This window comes from Heterocephalus glaber, unplaced genomic scaffold, assembly GCF_053883595.1.
Source record: "Heterocephalus glaber isolate CG9 unplaced genomic scaffold, H.glaber_assembly_v1.0 deba00001509, whole genome shotgun sequence".
Lineage (NCBI taxonomy): Eukaryota > Metazoa > Chordata > Mammalia > Rodentia > Bathyergidae > Heterocephalus > Heterocephalus glaber.
This window is the reverse complement of record NW_028258325.1, coordinates 332450-357543: the sequence shown is the minus strand read 5'-3', so window position 1 is coordinate 357543 and position 25094 is coordinate 332450. Positions and strand designations below refer to the sequence as shown.

At 50.0% G+C, this 25094-nt stretch overlaps 1 protein-coding gene across 1 annotated transcript in view; it reads right to left on the bottom strand.

Moving 5' to 3' along the window:
- The window catches only part of Pde6b (phosphodiesterase 6B), a 41497-nt gene extending 19726 nt beyond the window's left edge, over positions 1-21771 (bottom strand). The window contains exons 1-3 of the mRNA XM_004847497.3: positions 21213-21771; positions 8479-8631; positions 8062-8151 (exon numbers count right to left, since the gene is read on the bottom strand). Of these exons, the coding sequence (XP_004847554.2) occupies positions 8062-8151; positions 8479-8631; positions 21213-21680 (711 nt within the window). The 5' untranslated portion in view covers positions 21681-21771. The remainder of the gene's footprint in view (positions 1-8061; positions 8152-8478; positions 8632-21212) is intronic.
- Between the last annotated feature and the right edge of the window lie 3323 nt (positions 21772-25094).

Sequence of the window (25094 nt, the reverse complement as noted above, 5' to 3'; positions counted from 1 at the left end):
AAGACATTACAGGAGAGTAACTGCAGAGGAACACAGCTCACAAACACAGATACACAAATTCTTCACAAAACACTGGTAAACCTGTCAAACAGCATATGAAAACAAGTATACCCCATGACCAACTGGTGTTTATTACAGGTGTGCAAGCCTGGTTCAGCATTTAAAAAACAAATAATGTAATCTACCATGTCAATAGGCTAAAAAACACATGATCTTATCAATTAATGCAGAAAAATTATTTGACAAAATACACTAGTCATTCAAAATAAAAACTCCTAGCAACTAGAAATAGAGGGGACTTCCTAAACTAGACAAAAAAGTTCTACAAAAACCCTATTCTGATTCCACGCTCCTAGGGCAGAGAAGGTGAGCCGCTCGGGCCCCAGAAGGACCCCCCTCCCGGTCATGGAAACTAGAAGACATGTAAACAAGCCTCAAAAACAGACTTCCAGATCACCTACAGCAACCCCAAAGGGAAATGAGATGGAACAATCTAATACTCAACCACCTGGACTCCCTGAACTGGCAACAAAAGAGGATCTGGGAAAAATGAAATCAGAAATAATTTCTCAGATAACAGCAAAGATTGTGCTCATAGTGCAAGACATGATTAATAAATCTAGAGAGGCCACAGATAAAAAAAGAGAGGATCTGAGGAACATGGTGGAATCCCAACGTAGGAAACAAACAGAATCCATAAAACAGATGCAAACAGATTTCCAGGAGATTAAAAACTCCATTGAAAGTCTACGCAGCAGAATGAACCAATGTGAGGACAGAATTTCAGATATAGAAGATAAGATTGCAATTAGTGACCAGGAAAAGAAAAATTGCTTTAAAATTTTAAGGGACCACGAGAAATCAATCCAGCAGCTGCTAGATGATGCAAAGAAGAATAACATAAGACTGATTGGAGTCAATGAAGAAAGAGGAGAGAGTGCAGATGACATAAAAAAACTGTTCACAGAAGTGATGGCAGAAAACTTCCCAAGCAGGGGAAAAGAACTTGACATACAGATAAGCGAGGCATATAGGACTCCAACTAGCCTTGATCAAAAAAATCTACACATAGGCATATAATTGTTAAGATTCCAGAAACTCAGAAGAAGAACAAAATTCTACAAGTAGTTAGAGAAAAGAAACAAATCACATACAAAGGAAAGCCCATCAGAATCACAGCAGACTTCTCAATGCAAACCCTCAAGGCAAGAAGAGCTTGGAGTGATGTATTTCAAGCCCTAAAGGAAAACAGCCTCCAACCCAGATTGATGTACCCTGCAAAACTATCTTTCAAAATTGATGGAGAAATAAGATATTTTTGTGATAAAGAGCACCTCAGGAACTTCATGAATACCAAACCAGCACTCCAGAAAATTTTAGACAATACCCTAGGAAAAGACAATGAGGATCACAACCCCAGGAAGCCCAGCAGAATGAATCCATTGGGTGTGACAAATTAAACTCAAAGGGGGAGAATCCAACAAAAAGAAAAAGTCATGACAAGGCTTTTAAAACTTTTAACTTCATCTCCCTAGTGAGTGTATAATTCAATCTTATTATTGTACTGATTAGTATTTTTCTGATTCTAGAGTTGCACACCTTCCCTTGTGCTGTACTGGCTATTTATCATCTTCTTATGTCTACTTTTTAATTGGGTTGTCTATTAATGAGCTGTAAGAGTTCTTTATATATTCTGGTCATAGGTTATATGCATTGTAAATATGGTCTGTTTAAGGACTACTTTTCATTTCAATGATGTCATTTAAAGTTCTAAATTTTGATGGAATCTCATTTATCAATTTTTTTCTTTTATACATCATGTCTTTTGTATCCTAGGTAGTTCTTGCCTACCCTGAACTCATAAACATTTTCCCTTATAATTTCTTCTTAAAGTTTTATACTTTTAGGCTTTCCTATTTAGTTTCATAGATCCTTTCAAGTTATTTTTATGTATGGAAATAAAGGGTTGAGGTTAATTTTTTTTATATACGGATACCAGGTGTTCTAGTGCTGTTTGCTGAAAACACTATCTTTTCCTCTGTTCTTGAATTGAGTTTATATTCTATAAAATGTTAATGTTAAATAATCTTTCAAAACTCAGTGGACCATATATGTGTGGTTCTATTTCTAGATTCTCTTTTATTCCAGTGATCTATATGTCTTTCCTTACACCAACACTGCCTTGATTACTGTAGCTTTAGAGGAAGTCTTAAAATTAGATACTAAATATCTTCCAAAACCGTTTTTTTTTCCTTTTCTTTTTACTTTTCTAGGTCCTTTGTACTCCTACATAACTTTTAAATTTCAATATCCAATTCTCATTTATATCAAGTATATATAGACCTGAACTTTTATATACCTTGTGTTTTCTTTTCTTTTTTGTTTTTTGGTACTGGGGATTGAACTCAGGACCTTGCACTTGCGAGGCAGGCACCAGAACCACTGAGCTAAATCCCTGGCCCTACCTTGTGTTTTCTAATCCTGCTAAATTCAAATACAAGTTCTAGGGGCTCCTACAGATTTCTTAGTATTTTCTCTGTAGATGATCATTTCATCTACATATAAAGATTTTGCGTCTACCTTGCCAATCCCATCCTAGTTGTGTCATTTTATTGCCAGACTCTTTTAGTTGGGCCTATGTTTCGAAATTTAATGGACAGATGAAGAGTAGGCATATCTGCCCTTGTTCCCCACCTTAAGGAGAAAGCATTGTATCTTCTCCATTCATATAAGGCGTTCTGGCTGGAAGTATGGAGTACATGTCTTTGATCTGTTGAGAAGTTTCTGTTCTACTTCTAGTCTCCTGATAGCTTTTACCATGAACAGCTGTGGAATTTAGTCCAATACTTTTTCTCCAACTAGTGACAGGCTCATATAGCTTTTTCCTTTCCTCTGTTAAAATGATGACTTTTGGGGGTGGATCTTCCAATGCTGAACCAACACTGCCATCCCTATAATAAAACCACTTGCTACATCCTGCCAGATCTGACTTCTAATAGTTTGTTTTGTGAAACAAATTTCTATCTATGTTCATACTTTTTTCTTCTATTATCTTTATCTAGTTTTAGGATTAGCACAATGTTGATTTCCTAAAATGAGGGGAGAAGTGTTCCTTTTTTTTTCTGCTTTAAATGTTTGATATAATTTTTCGGTTAAAATGTATGCAAGCCTGTTGTTGTCATATAGGTAGATTTTCAAGCTAAGAATATACTTTCTTTAATAGGTGCTATTCAAATTTTATATTTCCTCCAGAGTTAGTTTCTTTCTTTCTCTTTTTTTTAAAGAGAATCTTTTTTTTTTTGGTACTGGGGATTGAACTCAGGAAAGAGTTTCATTAATTTGTCTTCCAAGGTACTTCTTAGAATTTGTCAAATTTATTTCAAAACAGATTTTTGAAATATGCTTTCTATAGCCTTTTAAATTCTGTACAATCTGTGGTAATGTCTCCTAGGTCTTGATATTTTAATTTTAAAAATGTATAATTGATATTGTGTAATAGGAAGTAAAGGTCTAAAGGAGCAGGGGAAGTGGGAGGGGTAGGGGAAAGGAAAGAAGGGAAAAGAAAAAATATGAGAAAAGGAAAAAAATGGAAACAAAATCTTTGCAAATAGGAAAGGGTGGAGGGGGTGAAGGGAGGGCAGGGGAAGGGGAAAAAAATAAGAACCAAGATAGCATCATGTAAAGGTACAAGATCCCAATGATGTTTGTAACTATATTTTATACCTAAAATGTGCCAATAAACTTAATGGGGGGAAACCCCCCCTATTCTGGCATCATAGTTAATGATGAGCTGAGCATGGGGTGCATGCCTGTAATCCCAGCACTCTGGGAGGTCAAGGCAAGAGGGTCTCAAGTTTGAACCCAGTCTGGGCAACTTAGCAACTAAGCAAGATCCTGTCTCTAAACAAAGAAACTTAAAAAGGGCTGGCTGGTGTCGTAGTTCAGTGAGAAGGCAGTGGACTCAATCCCCAGTACAAAAAAGAAAATGGAATGAAGTGGGGGTAGATGTCCTCTCTCACTACCCCTTCAACATTGTACTTGAAATCCTAGCTGGTGTAATAAGACAAGAAAAGAAAATACAATGCATATTGATCAGGGAGGAAGAAATGAGCTGTTTTTGCAGATGACATGATTGTCTACAACATGAAAATACTAAAGAATCACTAAGAAAACCTGGAACTAATAAGAGATTGTAACAAGGTCACAGGAAACAAGGTTAACATACTATAGTCAAATGCTTTCACATGGTAAACACCTGGAACACAGAAGTAAGACCACCATACCACTTATATTACCACCCCAAAATGAAAAATACATAGGTATAAATCTGATGAAATGCGTGTGGGACCTATATGTAGAAACTTCAAAACTCTGATGAAAGAAATATAAGATCTAAATTAATAGGTATTTTGTGTTTACAGACTGGAAAACTCATTATTTTTAAATGGTAATTTTTCCCAATATGGTCTACAGATTTAGTACAATCCAAATTATACCAGAAAGCTATTTTATGGATGTTGATGAACTGTTTTTTTTTTTTTGTACCGGGGATCGAACTGGGGTCCTTGCGCTTGAGCAGCAGGCGGTGAAACCACTGAGCTAAATCCCCGGCCCTGATGAACTGTTTTTAAAGCTAGATGGAGAGGAAAAGGAAATACAATACTGAAGAAAAAGAACAAAGTCAGAGAACTGACACTACCCCACTCCAAGACTTATTATAAAGCCATAGTGATCAAGGCAATACAGCACTGGTGACAGAGCAGACAGATCTGTGGAGCCCAGAAACAGAGCCAGACAGATACAGCCCACTGACCTGTGAAGAAGAGCAAAGCAGCACAATTTTCACAGAATGAGTCACAGACCTAAGTGCAGAATATGAAACCAAAAGGCTTCAGGAAGAGGACATAGGAGAAAACCTAGGGTTTTATAATAAGTTTTTAGGTATGGTGTGAAATCTAATCCAGGAAGTAAAATATGATGAATTCAATTTTATTAAAATTTAAAACTTCCGTTTTGCCAAATACACTAACAGATAAGTTACATCCTGGGAGAAAACATTTTCAAAATATCTGATAAGGGACTTGTATCAAAAAAATTTTTTATAAATCTTAAAAATAAACAATAAGGAAACAAACAATGCAATTTAAAGATAGGCAAAAGATTGGAACAAACACTTGAAGAATAAGATGTGTAGGCGGCCAACAAGTGTACGAGAAGGTGCTCAACGTCACCTGTCATTAGAGAACTGTAAATCAAAATGTTATGGAATATAAAGTGCCACATCCCTGTCAGGGCAACTAACCCTAAACAGCTGTGCCAGTGGGGATGTGGAGCAGCAGGAATCACATTCATTTCCGGGGGAAGGAAAATGGCACAGTGCCCTTTGCAATGTCTCACAAAGTTAAGCAGCAGGCCAGGCAGTGGTGCACCTTGGCTGGAAACTCATGCCACGGGTGCTCACAGCAGATTTACCCATCACTGCGCCAAGCTGGAAGCAACCATGCTGCCCTTCAGTATGTGAATGGGTAAATAGAGCTTAGTACATCCAGACAAAGCAGTGTTTTTCAGCAATAAAAATAAACGAGTAGCCAAACCACAAAAACACATAGAGGAACCCTAAGAGTATATCGCTAAGTGGAAGGGGCCCATGTAGAAAGGCTGCTCACTATGTGATTCCAAGTACCCAACACTCTGGAGAGGACAAACCGCGAGGAGAGCAGTGGTCTCCAGGGGCTCATTGGAGGTGGGAGGAGGGGTGGCTATGGGGGGCACAGCGAAGTTTTAGGGCAAAAGTTATTCTTTACAATATTGCAGTGGTAGGTATATGTCATTTTGCATTTACCAAGACCTATAGAATGTTACACTTCCAAAAGTGATCCTAAAGCTGGGCGTGGTGGCACACGAGTTCAGGGAGACCCTGCCTCAAAAAACAAACAAAACAAACAAAAAAATGAACCTTAATATGTACAAAAAAATAAAAATCATTTGGTAGCTGGAGAGATCCAAGAACGACTGCAGACCTGTCAAAAGAATCTTACAAGCATGTGGAAGGCGCTCTCTTCAGGGAGAGGGAAGGTGCTGATTTATGAAAGGTTGGGGACGAGTGCCATCTCTGAGACTGAAGACAAAAGATATTTTGTTCCACAGAGATGTTTTCCATGCGAGAACTGGCTGAGGATTCCAGCGCTGCATTCCAGACCATTCAGGTGCCCATGGTGGAGGGTGGGACCATGGAGACAGGAGCAGGACCGGTGCTCTGCAAGGTGTGCAAATGTGGCCATGTGGTGTCTGCTCGGATGTGGGCATGCTGTGCACTCGACAGGCATGGGGCAGTGCGCTGTGCAGGGTGAGTACGCATGTCGGATCTGCGCACTCTGCCTCTCAGTGTGAGTGTGCTGAGTGACCAAGTTTGTTTGGCGCCCTGGTTTTGGATAGTGGGTGGCAAAACATGTAGTATGTGGTGGGTGTGAGCATGCAGTCCATGTATATATGTGACTGTGTTGTGGTATGTAAGTTGTGTGTGCTCTTCCCCTAGGATGGAGGTAAACTATGTTGCATGTGCAGTGTGTGCTGTGCGGAGTGTGCAGTGTATCTGTGCTGTGCATGCGCATTGTGGGGTGTGTGGTGGCGGAAATGAGGCGGTCTCTGAGACTAGCAGAACTCGGGCCTCCTGATGCTCCTGGCTGGGATTCATCCTAGCGGGAAGATTTCCCATGGCAGGCAAGCGTCCACCTCCCGCTTCCCCCTCCAGTCCCCTGCTCCCTGACCCTCCCCGTGTTTCCATCTACCTCCCTGGCTAAGCCCCTAGGCTACTTTCTCCATTCCCTGGCCCTGGCCACCTCCCTTCGAGTGGCCCTGGCCCATCCCTCTGCTGCGGCTGACCTGCCCTCACCTGCTCAGGCCCTCTCTGTGGCCAGCCTGAGACCCTCCCACCCACCAGCTGTCCATGTCCCCCAGTGTCACAGCCCTTCTCCTCCTTCACGGTCACACTGTGAGTACCAGGATGCAAGGCCTTGCCTTTTCCTGAGCCTTGCTTCTGCCTCCCATGGCCACAGCCTCTGCTGGGGTAGCCGAGGGGCGAGCTGTGGGGGTTAGGGCCGAGGTGCCTCTCCTGGGAGGCTCCATTGCAGGCTCCCACGTGTGCACTGAGGGCCTCAGGGAGGCCAAGGTAGCCCCTAACTATTACCTTGGTGCCATCAAGAGGCCTAGAACCCTGCCTTCAGGACAGTGGGTAAAGCTGGAAGCCTCTTGCCATTCCTAACAGGTTTGCAGCAGGTGGCCAGGGGCTGGCCCCATTCATAGGCAGAACGAGAAGTAGAGAAGATCTAACGTGGTCTATCACCTTCCCTGTCCCCACAGCCATCTTGGATGTGGCTCTCCCAGACCCAGTCTCTCCCACTGCCTGCTCAGTATATATTCAGGGCTCTGGTAGGCCTGGGCTCAGGGAGGACCTGTTGCCCTGGAGCCCCCTCTAGGCACCTTCCCTGCACCCTACAATATGCTGACCCATTTTCCAGTGCCCGGCGACATGCTGGCCTTGTGTTTCCCATCCTCTATGGCATGTTGCCCGTCAGACCCTCAAGCCTCTCATGCATTTAGAGAAAGCAGGTTCAGTGTCTTAGCTGGGGCCAGATCCACTAGGAGCTCCGTCACCAAGCACAGGCCCTCTGTGCTATTAGCTCCTTTTGGTTCACACCAGCTCCTTCATGGGTGGTTTGGGGCAGGTCTGCTCTGGGCAGGGCTGTCTGCATTTTTGCAGGTACCTCACCCACGGTATCAAGGTGGGAGGAATGTCTAGGCCCTGCAGGAGCCTTCCTGCTGCTGCCAGGAGCCCAGCACCACCTCAGAGGACGGCTCCTCCTCTTCCCGGAGCAGTCCCATGTGCCAGGTGAGTGCAGCACCCTCGAGGCCTGTCTTTGCCTGGCAGACATGGGGAGGGGCACCTGGCCCTGCCTGGCATTTTTGCCTGGGTCAGGCAGCATGCGTTTCAGACATTCAGTGGGACAGGCCAGCTTGGGAGGCTGGGAGGCTGGGGACAGAGGACCGGCGGGTGTGAGGTACCTGCCCTCGGCGTGTCTCACAGTTGTGGAGGTAGCTTAGGTGATGGATCTTCAGGTTTAATGTGGCAAAATTCAGGTACTTTGTGAAGACCTGAAACAGTAGTTGAAACAGCAGGAGTTAGAAACTCCACATTTTGGACGTGCCAGGTATGTGCTTGGGGAAGGGACATGACTCAGGCCACTGGCCGCACACGACACGGGCACGGACACACTGAGAAGCTACGCTCAGCATCCACAGCTGTAGGCTCGCACACACATGCTGAGGTGGGCAGGACTGGCACACGGCTCACACATATGGATGCACAGAGCACACGGAGGCAGTGCATGCTGGCGAGCTCAGCTGGGTGGGGAGACGTCTCACAAGCAGGCAGGGCCCGAATATGAGAGGCGCAGCAGCAGCCCGTCTCTGGACACTCACGTCTTCATCGTCACTTGTGAAGCATGGGTCGCTGAGCTTATTCAGCGCCATGGCCACAGCCACGACATCTTTGCCGTCCACGATGGGCATGGCCAGGATGCTCCTCGTCACATAGTTGGTGAGCTCATCTGCGAACGGGCTGAAGTGGGGACACTGCGGCAAGAGGAGAGAGACTGTGGACAGGTGGCCTGGGTGGAGGCTGCTGTCCAGACCAGTGCGAGAGGCCACACGGCCCTGCTGTGGGCAGTGGCTGCTCCTTTCCGCCTAGCTCCACCTGCTTACCCTGCCTCTGAGCCATGAGCCCTGACTCCTGACCCTGGAGAGGTTTCTGCAGCTCCTCAACCTGCCCCACCTGGACCTTCCCACTCTGCCAGCTCCTGATGCCTGAGTTAGCCCGGTTGGCCCGTGCCAGACCCTCCTTATCCAATGACTGTTTCCTGCCTTCAGTCCCTCCAGGCCAGGGCCCTGTATGCTCTTCCCTGAAAGATGGCTGCTAGGCAGTGAGTGACGAGCCCCATTTTCATCAGTGGCCTGTCTGTGGGATGCTCACCAGGTCAGGCACAGCTGTGAGGTAGGGTGCAGGGTGCGCCTTTGGAATCCACCAGCCCCTCTACCACCAGCTGTGGCTCAGCATGCTATCCTCTTGGCCCGTGGGGAGAGCTTTGTCTACCTCTGGCTCCAGGGAGGGGTCCTCACTCCCACTCCCCAATATGTAGGCTGCCTCCTGTCCCTGGGCTGAGCGTTGCCTTCACAAGGAGCAGGTGGTAGGCTCCACCTCAGCCTGGACACCCTGAGTGAGGGCCTGGCGAGGTCCCCAGATGGCCATCAGAGTGAGACGTGGTGAAGCACCCTGGCACATGCACTGAGGTAATGGGTCTGGCGTCAGCCTTGCTGCGACCTGAAGCTCCCAGCAAGCTGGGAACACCCCGTGCCCTCCTGACCCATTGGCATTGCCTGCCATGCTGTCGACCATTAAAGGGATGCCCTCCCTTTCGGTGGCTCAGCACCATGGGTCCAGCTGTCCTCCTGACTTCCCACAGTTTTGGCTGATGGGTGTCAGAGGAAGCTGCAGGGCCCAGAGGGTTTCCAACACCCTCCAGAGGGATCCCCATGACTGCCACTAGCCTTCCCCTCCAGATCCACCCTGCAGCTACGTGGTGCCAAAGGTGAAGGGACGTCAGCATGTGAAGGAGCAGAGCAGAAAGATGGGCAGCAAATACTGGCAGAGGGGACACCATTCGGATCTGCACCAGCACCGTCGCAGAAGGACCTGAGAGGCTGCTGGCTATGCTGATGCCCAGGGCTTCCAGTAGGTGGAGCTGAGACAGCGGATACAGCAGGGTGTCAGTGGGAGTCCCAGGACTGCATGGCGGGTTTCTCACTGCATGTCATGCTGCCATGGTGCGTGTGCTGCATGGAAACAGTCATGAGCGCCTGAGGCTGGGGCCTGATATGTGTGGTAACCCTCACCTTCCTTTTCCCTCCCAGTCCGCCTTCCCTCCCACCTGGAGCCAAGTTTCACAAGTCTCTCAACAAGCCCAGCAGCTCTAGGAAACCACAGAGGGCAGCGGTCTTCAGACAGAACATCCAAATGCAGCCGTGCTTCTGAAAGTGTGGAAGGAGACCTTCCAGAGACACGCCCGTGCCTTTGCGGCCCGGCCTGCAGAAGACACTCAGAGGCCCTCGCAGCTTCACCCTCAAGGAGCCTACCTTAGGCACAGACCTCTCGTTCTATGAAGGGTTAGTCTTCCTTCTCTCACCAGTTTTGTCCTGGTAGTTTTTCCAGTTCTCAGGCCTCACCCCGTTTTCTCTTCCACCCCACGCTACTAGATTCGTTTTGCCAAGAAAGCAGAACAGCCTTGTGACCCACTGTACCCTGGGAGCCTCTCCATGTGTACTGCTTTGTCTTATCCACAGTTCCTCCCCTTCAGTACTCAAATATGCCTGCGGCCCTTTTTCAAAAATCCCCTCACAGCCCCCTCACCTGCCATTGCCTTCTCTCCAGTGCACCTGGGGGCTGGGCTCCCCTTCCAGGGCACCACATGGATCTCCTTGGCAGGCTCTGGTCTCAGCTCTCCTGCCGAGGTCAGCACAATACTGACCTTTTGCTGATGCCTCTGACTCTGCTCCTGGGTTGCCCACCTGGCTGCTCCTGTTGCAGGAGCTGCACACTTGCGCCAGACTCACCTTCGGGCCCTGCTGTGGGATCTTCACCTTGTACATGTGACCTAGCTCCTGGAGTCCCTGAAGGTGTCTCATGAGCCACATCTCACGCCAGGAGCGGCGTCCTGCAGTTCAGGGCTGGTGGCCAGAACCTGGCCTGGCCTCCCTGGTAGTTGGGGTGACAGCTGTGGCGCTCTGCACACTTGGATTTGAGCAGGGTCACTCTTTTCCCTGGGAATGTCTGCACTGACTCCTGGTCGGCAGCTGCCTTCCTGCGCCTCCCGGAAGCCCCCAGGGGACATTATGTCCTCATAAAACTACGGGTCTGACTTTGGAACCTTCCTGTGACAACTCCCTGCCTACCAGGAGCAGTATGTCCATCTCATGCTATGCCCCTGTCACCTGAGCCTTCCCTGCATTCAGCCCTGGTTGCTCTACTGCCCATGCAGCACTGGGAGCCCTGGCCAGCCAAGGGAGCCAGCACCTGGCCGTGGTCTTGGTTACTCTCTCTAGACCTGCAGCTGCACCGCCCTCTCCTCTTCCCTCAGCCTGGCCTTTCACCCCCAAGTTCCCCCAAGACCACAGGACAGCATCCCCCAGCCTCCTCACCAGACCTCTAGAGCCCAGCCCTACCTAGGCTGCTGCATCAGTGTGCATTCAAAAGCCAGGACTGATGCATGGGCTCCCAGCTTGGGAGGGAGGCTCCAGAAGGGGTCAGGATCTGCAGCGCCATGGCTCAGGCACACTGAAGAGGAATGCAGGTGAGGCTGAGCCCCAAGTGGGTCTGAGCTTGGCCCTAGGAGTGGCAGCCACGGCCCAGGCTTTCCTCACTGTGCCCTCTGTGTGACGAGGGTGACGGTGGCTTTCTTCCGCGAGGTCGGGTGACACCCACTCATCGGCTGACCCGTAAAAGTTTCTAGTACTGAGGTGGAAGCGGTCGTGCTGTCCAGACCCAGGCAAAGTGAGAGCCAGAAGTGGGGCGGGGGCCCATGCGCTCTGCCGTCAGCACTGTCCCAAGCACTTTCCAAGGCCCTGCAAGACCCCTTCCCTGGGTGTACGCCCCCTGCCCTGCACCCTCATAGCGCCCACACCCTGTCACCCTGTTTCCCAAGCCTGCAGGAACTTGGATGAGGTGTGGGGAGGAGCCCTTGCCTGGGAGGGCCCTCTCCAACACCAGCCAGCTCCAAGCGGGGGCATGCTGGGCCCCCACCAGGGTGCTGTACTGAGCAGCTCGCTTTGTCTTGCTCTTCAGGCCTCCCCTGGTTTACTGCCACAGGCATGTGTCCACAGTGCTCTGCTGAGCCCACTCAAAGCTTTGGCATGTCCCTCTGACTGTTACTTAGGCGGACATGGCTCTGTCTCAGAGGGACCTGTGTCTTCTGGTGCCTCTGTGGTCCTGTCCCAGGGTGTGCCTCCCGGAAGAGGCTCCCTGCTGACTTGGGGCCTGGTTTTAATGAGGTCACCTAAAGTGAAGGACCTCGTGTCCCTTTGGGGACTGTAGCAGGCTTCTGCCTTTTTTATAGACCCCATTTCTGTAAGGACATTGTCCTGTTTTAGTCGCCAGATGAGCTCTTCTTTTTTTGGTTCTTTTGCTCTGTAGTTCAGATTGGTCTTGAACTCACTGCAAAGCCCAGGCTTGCCTGGAGTTTACAGGGATGCCCCTGCCTCAGCACTCCTATGAGTGCTGGAATTATAGGCATGCACCACCACACTGGCCCAGATGAGCTCTTCTCGGCATGCTTGGTTAAGTCTGTCTGATCTGATACTTAATCCGCAGTTGTGAGGACTCTCACTTTGGATGTTTATGTGTGTTGTTAATGAGGAGCTACAGTGTGCAGGGCAGCCTCCCTGGGATCTCTGGCCAGCTGTATGGCAGCTCATTCCATGCGTGTCTTCAATGGTATATGAACACATGGACATCACGTGGCCACCCTGGAGACCATAGAAACTCCCCAGCTCAGGTGTTAGCGCTCAGAAGTTGTGTCACCGAGGTGGTGTCTCAAGGCCAGCTGACTCTTCCCAGACTCCCATCTCGCCTACAGTGGCCTCTGCCGTCAGAGCTACTCTGGTGCTTATGGTTTTATCCACACTGGCCAGCTCAGCTTCAAACATGAAGCATCTAGCAGTGGGGGTGACCCTATGGCCTGTGTGCTGCAGCAGACTTTGTATTGTTGAAAGCTCTAAGGGGATTTGACAAGAGACACGGAAAGGCTAACACTTGCCATTTAGACATGTTTGATTCTTAGGCAAAGACACTAAAATAGCGAGTGCTCTTTCTTAAAAGCAGAGGTCCAATTCCCCCACAGTTCCTGACTGGGAAGAGGCAGCGCCTGATCACCAGAAGGGGCCAGGCCAAGCCCACAAGAGGCTCGGTTAGAGTCACCCCACCACTTAGGGCTCCTCCTTGTAACATTGTCAATCGATGACCAACTCTACCTCTGTGCGAATTTCATCCCCTTGCCCAGTCCAGGCCCCATGAAACAGGGGCTTCCCTTCCCTCTTGTTTATCAGTTCCGTTAAGTTTAACTCTCGACCCAGCCAATACCTAAAAGGCAGCCAGGCCACTGCCTCTATTTATAGGCAAGAACCTAACAAACTGGACAAAACCCAGCAGAGAATAAAATTTATTAAAGTCTCTGTGATGCCAAAATAAAAGACAGGGGGTTTTTATTTCAAAAGGAAAACCATGAACTCTACTCTGTGTGCTTGTTTTGTGTCTATGTACAAATGTGTTGCAAATCTGTGAGGTTTTTCTGTCACTGATTTACAAGAGCTCAGTTTTATTTGGCTTATGAGTGCTCATAAATAAAACATACCCAAGCTTGCTAAAATATGTAGTAATTAATCTGAATACTTTTCATTCATATAAAAAATAAATCTTTGTAAATAGGCCGATTTAAAATTTGTTGGTAAAATAGAACTGAAGATGCCTTCAGCATCATCAGTATATGTTTTGCTGCCAGACATCAGGTTTAACATGAAGTCATAGAACTATAAATCCAGTCTAAGAACAAGATGATCTTCTATGGAACTGGTACATAAGGCTAATGGAACATGACTGTCCTAAGCTAACATATTATTAAATTGGATGCGATACAGACACAGGTGTCTCTGCTGGAGATCTAAGATCACAGAAGTTAATTCTAACCTGAGAATCTAGGAGCAGAGGGAGGTTGTGCTCCTGGATTTCACCACAGCCACGTGTCTCTGACAGGGCATTCATGACTCTCATGCTAGCCTGCTGACTCAGTTTTCACCAGTCATCCATGTGTGAATCAAGAATAACAGTTAAGGGCTGGGGGTTTAGCTCAGTGGCACTGCTCCTGCCTTGCAAGCGCAAGGTCCTGAGTTTGATCCCTGGTACTGCAAACCACCCCCCCAAGCCAAAAAACCCCCCAAAACCAAACACTTAAAAATGAACAAATTAGGGAATTGTAGATGGGAAAAATGTTTATAAATGAACTTTTCACATAATGAAGATTTTGAAGTTATGTCACATTAAGTAATAGATACTCATAAGACGTCTGAGTCAATTCTAAGTGACTTAATGAAATGTTAATTGCTCTGTGAGGAAACAGATGTTTCTAGACATTATAAAGTGATTCCCATACACTGTTGCTATATGGCAGACAGTTCAGAATGGCTCATTTCCTAAAGTTTTGTTCAGATTAAAGTTACTGAGAATTAAAAATTCTAGTTGATAAATCCTATATGCAAAGAATATCAGAAGAAATAATTTTTGCATGAGAATTTTGTGGCAAAACTAAAGGCGAAAGCCAATCCCAAAAGGTCTGAGCAGATCTCAGGTTTGTGAAGGACAAATCCTGTGAAAGAAATTTGTAATGAGCAAGCTGGTTGTAATAAAAATTGTGGTTGTTTTTTCTAAAAATTGAGCATCGGTACACTGGCACAAAACCAGAACAGCGCCAAGTATGCCAAAACAAGAACAGCAACAGCCAGGCTTTCCTGGAGTGTTGATCTCCTTAGTGAAAACTGGCAACAGGTTTTGCTTTTAATTCTGAGACCTGCGTTTTTGAAGTCTCAGCCATCTTCCACTGTTAGCTTTTCCTGCCTCGCAGGCTCCATTCAGTTTCTGAACTAAAGTGGTGGGTCTTTCTCGTCTTTTCGGTCAGCTCCTGTGTGAGGGCTTTGTTTTCCTCCCTGGTTTTGCCTTGCTATTGTGAGCTGAGGCTAAAGTGTTTGTCTTAAGGCCTAGGATTATGTGAATCTTTTTTTTTGGTACTGGGGATCGAACTCGGGTCCTTGCGCTTGTGCAGCAGGCAGCGAAACCACTGAGCTAAATCCCTGGACAGATTATGTGAATCTTTGCTTTTGGCTTTTGTGATGTATTTGAATTTTTCACGTAACCAGACAGTTCCACATGGATTTGTTCCTGAGAGTCACAGGGCGCTGGATTTCTTGTTTTACATTCTTTTCTTTTTGGTACTGGGAATCAAACCTAGGGCTGTACTGCTAGGCAAGCACCCTCCCGCTGAGCTGCCCCGCCTCGCCCCTCCAATGCCATTCTCTGTCACTCCGTGTGCAGACAGCCAGCACACCCCGACACTGATGCAGGCCACGTGTCCGTCCATCAGGCAGCTCTAGGCTGACCAAATGCCCCTCTGAAAGGCAGCCACGCTTTGGGAGCTTTCTTCACCTCTTCCCAACTGGCTCAGGAATCCGGCTCGGGAAACAAAGCTCAGGAAACAATTATTGTGAGATAATTGTTTTGTGTCCTGTCTTATTTTAATTATTTTTTTTCATTACTTAGGAAAACCGAGCCTTAAAAGATAGTATTGTTTTGTTTTACTCTGCTTTTAACGTTTATTTGATTTTTGGGCCTTTTTATGGTCTTTGGCTAATTACATGACTTATTCATAATGTTATAATACCATTATCAACAAATGTTTTAAAACTTTTGACATTTTGGTGGCCCTCCTCAGGAGCAAAGTTCTAAATCAAGTCTATTTGACCTAAAGCTGACCTTGAGATTTTCCAGCTTGGCCCTAGAGAACCTCAGAGAATGCGTCTTTCATCTTGTAAAGACAGAAGACTGGGCCGGGGATTTAGCTCAGTGGTTTCGCCACCTGCTGTGCAAGCACGAGGACCCGAGTTCGATCCCCAGTACCAAAAAAAAAAAAAGCTGAAAAACTAAGCAGGCTTAGCTGGCATGGTATCAGTGTCAATGTCCTAGGAACCCTGAGAAACGTGTAGCATTCTGAGGGCCCCGGTGTGATGTGCTCAGTCTGCTATTCAAGTGCTGTGTATGATGGAAACTGGCATTGCCTTGCTCGTTGCTGAACTCTCGTCACAGTTTTAACCATGGTTATTCTGTCTTTTCTTATCACTAGTTTTGATTCTTCTCTAAAAGCACTTACAGTCAGATTTATGGAAAAGACTCTGACAGATACTCTTGAATGCAGGTTTCTGATCACTAAATAGAAATAGGAATTCCCAGAACTCTAATGAAACTCTGATGTGGGTCCCAACCTTGGGAGTGAAGATGGGGCCAAACAAGGGTTAATACTGTGAGGCTGAGAGAACTGGTAAAGTTTAGGGTATTTTATGTCTTTGTTTGAAACATTTTTGCTTCTTAAATAGTTTTGTTTGCTAGATTTAAGAAAATTTCTTTCCCATGTGATCTATAGTTTACAGCAATTTGGTAAAATATAATTTTGTAAACGATTCAGGAATCACTGACTTTTTTCCTTCCCTACTTGACTGTTCCAAAATTCAGAAACGGTTGCTATTTGCACATGACTCTGTTCTCTCTGTAACAATGTACAACTGGAAATTCTTGCCTTCTACCGGGAAGCTTTGTGTTGAAATGTGTACGGGCACTTGGGAACAAGGGTTTCTAACCTTCAGTGAGTAAATAGAGCTCTGAATATCAGGTCCTGCTGCCCAAATCCAGTTTCTGCCTGAGTTTGGCTTTCTGGCCAGGAGTTTTTTTGTCTGTGATTTTTGCATGGCAAATAAAGATTTCTTGTTGCATTTATGTAAATAAGTCAAATCTGATGAAACTAAACTCATTTTACAAATTAAAAACATTCTCTTTGGTAAGAATCAGTGTGACTACTGAAAACTTATATATATTTCTTTTTTTTTGTTTTGGTACTGGGGATTGAACTCGGGACCTTGTGCTTTTGAGGCAGGTGGCAGCACCACTGAGCTAAATCCCTGGCCCTGTATGTTTCTAAAAAAAAAAACAAAACTAAATACACCTGTTATCAGACTGTAATTGTTCATTGTTTTCTAGTTTTTATTACCTACCTGTAGATTGGACTGGATCCTAAGTTCTAGTATTCTCTATATCTGGCTACAGCGATCCAACTAAGATGAGGAACTGTTCTTTCCTAAAACCCTATAAACTGGAGCTGGACAACTTGAGGTAAATTTCGAAGCAAAAAGCATGTGCCCGTGTGTGGGCCTCACGGAGACTATCCCAGATGGCCAATGTCGTAACCAGGGCCATGGGAACAGCAAGCCGGGATGGCCTTGATGTCAGAACCAGATTCCATATCACGACAAGGCTCCGGGCCCTCTTAACTTTCCCTTGCTTATGCCTACCTTTCTTACTCAGCAGGATGATGATATAAAGTTTCACAATCAATAGCTACTTTAGCTAGCTTGACAGAACCTGGCCTAAAAACCCATGTCCACATAGTGCTTACCTTTGGCAAATCTCCTGTGCAAGTTCTTGTCCAAAATTACACTAGGGTCCATTTTAAGAGTGCTTTCCTAATTCCACCCCTGTCATGGGCTAGTATATGGTAAACATGCTCTGGATTAACTATTGGTTAAATGAGAAAAGGTCTGTTCTATCACTAGTACTGCATGCTGTGCCTGGGTAAATCCCTCTGGGGAAACCGAAGCTGACAGAGTAAAACAGCTCCATTCGGTCTCACCGGCTCCCTGTGGTTGTTTGACTTATTCATTTGGTTACCTTCAAGCCTGGATTTAGGGCCCAAGTCATTATAAAATTTGAGGCTTGTAGCCAGGCGTGGTGATGCACGCTTGTAATCCCAGAACTTGGGAGGCTGAGGCAGGGGGATCGCCTCGAGCTTGAGGCCAGCCTGGGCTGCACAGTGAATTCAAGGCCAGCTTGCATTAGGAAGTGACACCTTGTCTCAAACACAACGACAACAGCAACACAACAACAACAGCAACACAACAGCAACAACAACAACAACACAAAACCCCCAAAAAACCCAAGTCTGATGACCATTCACATCACTTTGCATTATTTCCTTTTAGGGCTGTACTTGCTATCTGCCACATCTCTGTAGAAGTACAATTCTTTTTTTTCTTTTGGTACTCGGGATCGAACTGGGGACCTTGTGCTTGTGAGGCAGGCACTAGAACCACTGAGCTACATCCCTGGCCCAAGAAGTACAATTCTTAACAAAATAAAGTTGGCCCAGCACTTTGACTTGATAGCCAGCACCTGCCGAGGAGCTTTGTGATAATACGCAGGCCTTCTAGGCCAGAGAACTCCTCCTGGCTCCCTTCCTGCCCAGTGTGACTAAGAGTCTTGACACTGACTCCCAGCCACTCATCCGTGCCTCCCACCTCACCACGGGACCTGGCCAGCCAGCACGGGTCCATTCCAGTGGCAGGAACACTTAGAAGCTGACTGCAGTTCTTTAGAGAACGATTGTGATCAGAAGGGAGAGATGCAGGGCAGGGCATGTTGGCTCATGCCTTGGGAGCACTTGGGAGACAGAGGCAGGAGGATCACCATGAGTTCAAGGCTAGCCTGAACTACAAAGTGAGACCCTGTCTAAAAAAAAAAAAGGGAGAGATGTGAAAATCGATGATCCCAGGATGAAACCTTTCCTGTCAGACCCAGCGCTGGATCAGGACGTGCTGAGAGGGGGCCTCACGCTTGCCTCTGAGCTACTTCCATGAGCATATTCCACAGGCGCACACTAGCGCGTCCTGCTTTTTACCCCATGCTTTGCTAGCCTCCACTGTCATGCCCAGATTTCTGCACCAAAGCTCATCTTTAACATTCTCAAAGACTGAAGCAAGGCAGACAAGATGCCCTGGACAAAACACCTGCCCAGCAAGGGCACCTCCGCCATGGATCAGATGACAACTCTCGTCCAAGTCCCCAAGACCAAGGGAACTTTGTGTCTGAGCAGCTTATGTGAGTTTCTCCCTTTCATCTTTAAAACCTTTCTGTCTCCACCTCCTTAAATATGACCCAGTTTACTATGACAGGTGCGTTCCCTTTGCACCACTCTGCTATTCCCAAATGAACGTCATTCTTCTTCAGAGACTCTTCTTTAAGGTGACGCCACGCATTCATTCCCCACCTCCTCCCTGCTAAAGGTGTGCAAGGTGCTAGTGGGCAGGGCTCCCAGCCATGCTGCCTGGTTGGGTTCTGACATGTCCAGGGGAGATGGAGAACCCAGCACCCACCTTCTGGGATCCGTGGGATCTCAGACTCAGGACCCTGTCCAGTCCTGAGCTGGAGTCCAGGAAGATCATGCTTGGCCTTGGTCATGCTGAGACTGTGTCCTGCAGGGAGGGCCTGTCTCCTAAGGTGATGGTCATGGACCCACAGTGCCGTTATGGGGTCTGGGGCCAGGTGGGTGCTCAGGTTGTGGGCTTGGGCCCTGCACCTTCCAGAGCTCAGTCCCACTACCTGGCACAGCCCTAGGCTCATGGCAGACAGGACAGCATCCTCCTTCCTCCACATGGCCACAGCCTGGCCAGGCCTCTGAGCAGAAGGAGGCCTGCAGGCCAGGGTTCCCCAACTGCAAGCCAGCCTGAGCCTTGGGGATTGGGTACTCTTCCTTCTGAAAAGATGTATGTTTGTGGCTCAGGGAGCAGCCAATTTCCCACAGCCTGCTGGTTCTTGCCTTAACTCAGCATTGCCCTATGCTAAGGTCCACCTGTGCTGAGGTGCACCTGTGCTCAGGAATGGTCTGGGTTTGCTGTACCTACTTTGTGCGATGATACCCTTTTGGAACATAAACAAAGGTGGGGCTCAGCGTGGCGGGTACTGAGAGCAGCTCCCTCTCCTAAGGGGGCATTAGTCCTCCATGTGAAGGCCCCTGGTCCATGTGCTCACACTGCCATCCACTCAAGAGCCCAGGCCACTTGCACTCTACACAGAGGGTGCTGGCTGGATGGGGGAACCTCAAGCCTAGCCCTTGCAATGCTCCTGTGTGGTGAGGCTCTGATGGACGCTTGATGTTTGCTGGTTTTCGATCTGGTCTCTGTTCCTCCACTGTGAGGTTAATGAGACCAGCACTACCAGGGGTTTTACAGGTGTCGAGGGAGCAGGCACTGAGCCACAGGCCACTGGGGAGGTTCCCTGGAGCCAGTCCTAAGTAGGCATCAGTGTGGGGCTGGGAGAGATGGGAGGGGCTGCAGGACACAGACAGCCCTGAAGCGTGGGACCAAGGCAGCATAGGGGTCCGAGTGACCCACAGCGCAGGGTGGGCCAGGGCAGCAGGAGGATGTGTAGGCTCAGAGCAGCTAGGGACAGGGCACTGCCTTCAGGGAGTATGTGCCAGAGAGAAAGAGAGGGAAGGGGAAGGGAAGAAGGAAGAAAAGGAGGAAGCAGAAAGGAAGGGAGGAGGATAACCCACCCCAGATTTCTTGTTTTTCTGGTAATTCATGCTCCATTCATATGATACTCCATGTGACTCAGGGTGACCCGTTTCTTACAAGGGAATGAAGACCAACCTAATCCCGGAGATTACTATATTCAGGTCACTGGACAGCAGCCTGTTTCTGGCAGATAAGTGTAAGAGGATTGCCAGCACCGTTCCCTTCCCAGCTTTCTACCCTGGGCCGGGAATGAGGGCAGTGGGAGACTTTCCGGGTGCACGGCCCTTCTCCTCCTCCAGGAAGGCGAGGCTTGTCCAGCAGGAGCTGAGGGGCCTGGCTCCCTCAAGGAGGGGAACAGGAAGAGGGCAGGGAGGAGCCCCCACATTCTGCACGCCTCCCTCCAGTCACTCCTGGTGGCTTGGTCCCGCTAAGCCAGCCCCAGACCAGCAGTTCCCACCACCCCTCCTTGCCCCATGGCCCCTAAATCTCTGATCACTGCTCCCCCAGCGCCACACCCGAGTCCAGCCCTGCACCTGCATGGCCTCCTCTGGGACAAAGCTGCTTCTGCTTGGTGGGGGCTGGGCTCCCCTTGCTGCGACACCAGGACCCGCCCAGCTCTGACTCAGGGTCCAGCCCAGGCTGCTGACTCTCCTAAAGCCTCAGGCCCCACAGTCCGAAGCGGAGGATCCGGGTGCCTCCTGAGGTTGTGCCTGAGTGTGCCCAGCCTGGGGTTTGATTGATAGCCTCTGCTGGAGGAGCGTCCTGAGATGGGGCTGATGCAGGGACCCTCTTTCTGGGACCTGCAGTGGGGCCCTCTGCACAGCTTCCTGGAGCCCATTCTGCCTGAAGTGTAAGCAGCCAGCTCTGCTAGGGACCGGCAGCAGCTGGACACATGTGCCCAGAGCTGACAGGGTGGGTGCTCCCAGAGCTGCATGGAGCAGCCTCCTAGGCCCAGGCTGAAGCTCAGAGCTGACCCTGAGGGCCCAGGGCCCGAACACACCCACCTCTGTCACGTCCTGTACGTTCATCACCTTCTTGGTCTGAGCCACATGGCCAACTACTCCGATGTCCAGGGGGAAGACAATCTCAGAGTCAGGTGGTACCAGGCAGTCTTCCAGGACACTGTCTGGCTGCACACCGAAAAGCCGAGTGGCAAGCTCAGCCATGCCATTGCGCTGGCGGTACATGAAGAGGCTGCAGCGGTCAGCATGCAGGAGGGTGCAGAGATGCCGCAGGATCTTGAAGACCACACGCTCCATGTTGACGCTCTCCTGCATGTCCTGCACCAGCTCAAACAGAACCGTGCTCTCCTCCACCTGACACAGCTCCCTTAGGCTGCCGCAGCCCACCGGGCAACCGTCCCCACAGGCTGCAGCCACATTCTCAGGGCTCAGCTTTTTCTCAAAGTACCGGTGGGCGAAGTCAGGGTTTCCATCCAGGAAGCCATGCGCCTGCTCCTCCCTGAGGCTCATTGTGTCTCCTGGCTGCTCTCCAGCCGCTGCTGCTCCGGGCGCACATGGACTCTGCAAAGTCCATCGTCAGCAAAGTCTTTCTTAGTGACTTAGGGAGACTAGGAGGCAGCTGGCTCACACCGGAGAGGGCGCCTGTCCCCAGCACCCTCAGGCTGCAGGCGTCACCTCCCCTGGGAAAGCTGGCTCTGGAATGGGGCCAAGGTCTCCGGCAGCTGAGGGCAGGCTGTGGTCTCTGGGGAGCACGCCGAGACCAGTCCCCCGGGGAAGTGACCCAGGACTCTTGCTGCCTGGGTTTTAGTTGGTCCTCCTGGGTGCCCAGGCCTGGGCTCCTGTGTGCCAGGGAGGATGATGGGCACTGGCCCTGCCTCAGGGGACAAGGCCACCTGAGGAAAGGGTTGCAGGGTTGAGGAACCACGTCAGCCCAGGACCCACCCACCCCGGGCCATGTCTGGCTCCTGGAGCAACACTGCCCAGGTCCCAGCATGAAAGTGGTGTCCCTGACCTCCTGCCTAGACCATGGAAACCCCGGCTCAGCTTCTCAGGCACCTTTGTGTGGCCGAGTCTGCCCCTTGTGCTGACCCTTGGCAACCCGAACCTGACACATAGTGTCTGTGTCTGGGGATCCTCATGCCCAGATGGCAGCAGGCGTCTCCAGTGGTGGCCTTAGCTGCCTGACTCTGGTGCCGTGCAGAAATTCACCTGAGTCGTGATGTGATGACACAGAAGGCTGCACCAGACTGGAGGACGCAAGCCTGGTCTGTCCCCTCTTGTAGAGGCCACAGAGGCTGCATGGGGGCAGGCATGGGTGTGAGTGTACGGGTGCACACGGGGACGTGCATGTGCACGTGGGTGTGTGGGAGGGTGCATGCCCTGGTGTGTGTGCACGTGTGTGCGTGTATGTGTGAGCATGTGTGCACACCTGTGAGTGCTCACGGACAGTGGGAAGATGGGGTAGCAGCTCTGTTCTTGGTGGGAGCTGGCACAGCACACCTGGTTGTGTCCTCAGCGGAAGTTTGGTTGGAACGATTTGTGGGCCCCTCCTAGGCGAGGCCCGGGACTCCCACACCACCAGTCTCCACTGGGGGAAACTTCCTGGGATTCCTTCTCACTGGCCTTTTCTATGTGGCCCTATTCTTTCAGTTAGGATGCAGGGTCTGTGTGTGATCTGGCTGGTGAAGACATGAGTGTGTGTGTGCACACATGCATGTATGTGCATAGCGTGCACGTGCTTGCTGCTTTCCCAGTGCAGGACCCTGTTCCTGCGAAGCTTCTTGTTGGCACCTGTGGCTGCTCCAGCCTGGGAGGCCGATTGGACCTCACGGCTGCCCATCCACAGAGGGCCCAGCTGGCCAAGCCAGGCTGAGCCCGTTCTGTGATATCCCCACCCCCATCCACTAGGGGTTTGCTTGGAGGTCTCCCCCTTTTCCTAAGACAGAGTTCCGGCTGGGGACAATGTGGGGGTGGCAGTGGGGCGGGCCAGGTGCTGAGGGTGGACAGGCATCGTGGGGTCTGGGGCTGAGTTGCCTGGCATGCTGCCTCCACTGCCTGCCTAAGCCAGCTGTGCCTGGGCTGAGGGAATGAACCGGCCGGCGTCGGGGGGATGCTTCCTGAACAACCAGTTGGTCCCACCAAGGCCTGGTTTCTCTGCTCCATCTCACCTCTCCTTGTGCCCACTTTACAGCCTGGCCTCCCCCTCAGAGCACAGGCAGGAAGGCCGCTTGCCAGTGACACAGGCCTGTGGGGGACATGAGGCCTCAGGGACCACGAAGGACATGCTGTGGCCTCGGCTCGGAGGCCTTACACACTTTTTAGTCCAGCACATGTGAGCCCTCAGCTCCACCTGGAACCACAGAGCCTGCAGGCAGGCAGGTCCAGGGTTGCCAGGGAGCCGACGCCCCAAGGAGCCCAAAGCCAAGGGCCCAGGTCCACACCTGTGGGCCAGAGTAGGTGCCTAACGGCAGCCTGTGATTCTGTCCTTTCCTGTCTCACTTCCTCACGCCTCTTGGTGTTGCTCAGGGGCCTCAAACAGGGTGGGACCATGGTCAGAAAGGCACACCTGTGAGGCACCTGTGCGGCACACCTGTGAGGCACACGAGTCAAAACTCTTGTGAAGCACACCTTGGAGGCACCTGTGCTCAAGGTGCCATTTAGATTTATAAGCGACTTCTCTGCATGTGGAGCTGGGCCGTGGGAGCAGGCACAGGATTAATCCTCCACAACTCTCCTGTTAATTTGGTGGCATTGTGAGGTAGGACTTTCAAGTTAGCCAGTGCGTCCTGGATCACCCAGGACAGGAGTGTGTGGTTGGTCACCAGTTGTTATGTGAGGAGGACTCTGGCTTCTTCCCCAGACTAGAAAGAAGGGGTGATATGTTCTGAGATTAAAATCAACCATCAGGTGGAAGTGGGGAGTATTAGGCCCAGGGCCAGAACCTAGCACCTAAGCAGAGAAGGGGCAGCTTCGTGATGTCTGGGGTCTTAGGAAGTGCCTGGGTGCAGGAAAGGAAGGCAGGGGCGGCCCGGATGCCTGGCGGTGACCTCCACCCCGCTCTGGGCTGCCTGGCCTCAAGCTTCCTCGGGCTGTGTCCTCACCTGTTTTCATTGAGGAGGGTGATGGAAGTGTACAGCAGGTGCCAGTGGACCCCAAAGGGGACAGCACGTGAGGGCCAGGGTGGGTATGCAGGAGGGGCCCACAGGAGGCTGGGCCTGGACAGACGTAATGTCAGACAGACAGGAGAGAGGGTCCTGGCCTGGCTGTTTGGGAGGCATCCCTCACTCAGGACCACCTGCTCCAGGGCCCTTCTCTGAGGTGCCTGACCCCACAGTGAGGGGCCTGCAGGCCGGAAACACCCCACTGCTGGGGACTCAGAAGGCCAGCCACATGCAGGGCTTGGGCAGGGCTGGTGGCACCTGGAGGACTCCTCCAGGGGTCTCCATCACTCCTCTGCCCAGGTCTGGGCTTGGCCAGGGGATTGTGCCTGGACCAGGATGTCCCTCTGGGTGTGGCACACAGGGCAGGAGGCGGAACATGTGTTTCCCGAAAGCCTCGGTGTCTGGTCCATCCAAACAGCACCGTGCTGACCCAAGGGCACCCATGGGTGTCTGGGAGTCAGACTCCAGACAGAGTGAGGCCCCAGAGCGCAGGGCTGCCTGCTCCACATACATCCATGCCCACTTTCTTAAAGGTACCCTAGGCCCCTTGATGTCTCCCCTGTTTTACTCCAGGCTCTGGAGACCTAACTCCCATAACGGGGTGACAGTTGTTACTCACAGAATCCCACAGACAGGTGCAAACACTCCCATGCACCCTTGGCCAGGACAAATCCAGGTGCCCTTGTGGCCTGGTGGGGGAGCTTTGTGTGCCTGGAAGTGGGGAGCCAGGAGGCTCTGAAGGGGAGCAGGCACTGGCACAGTG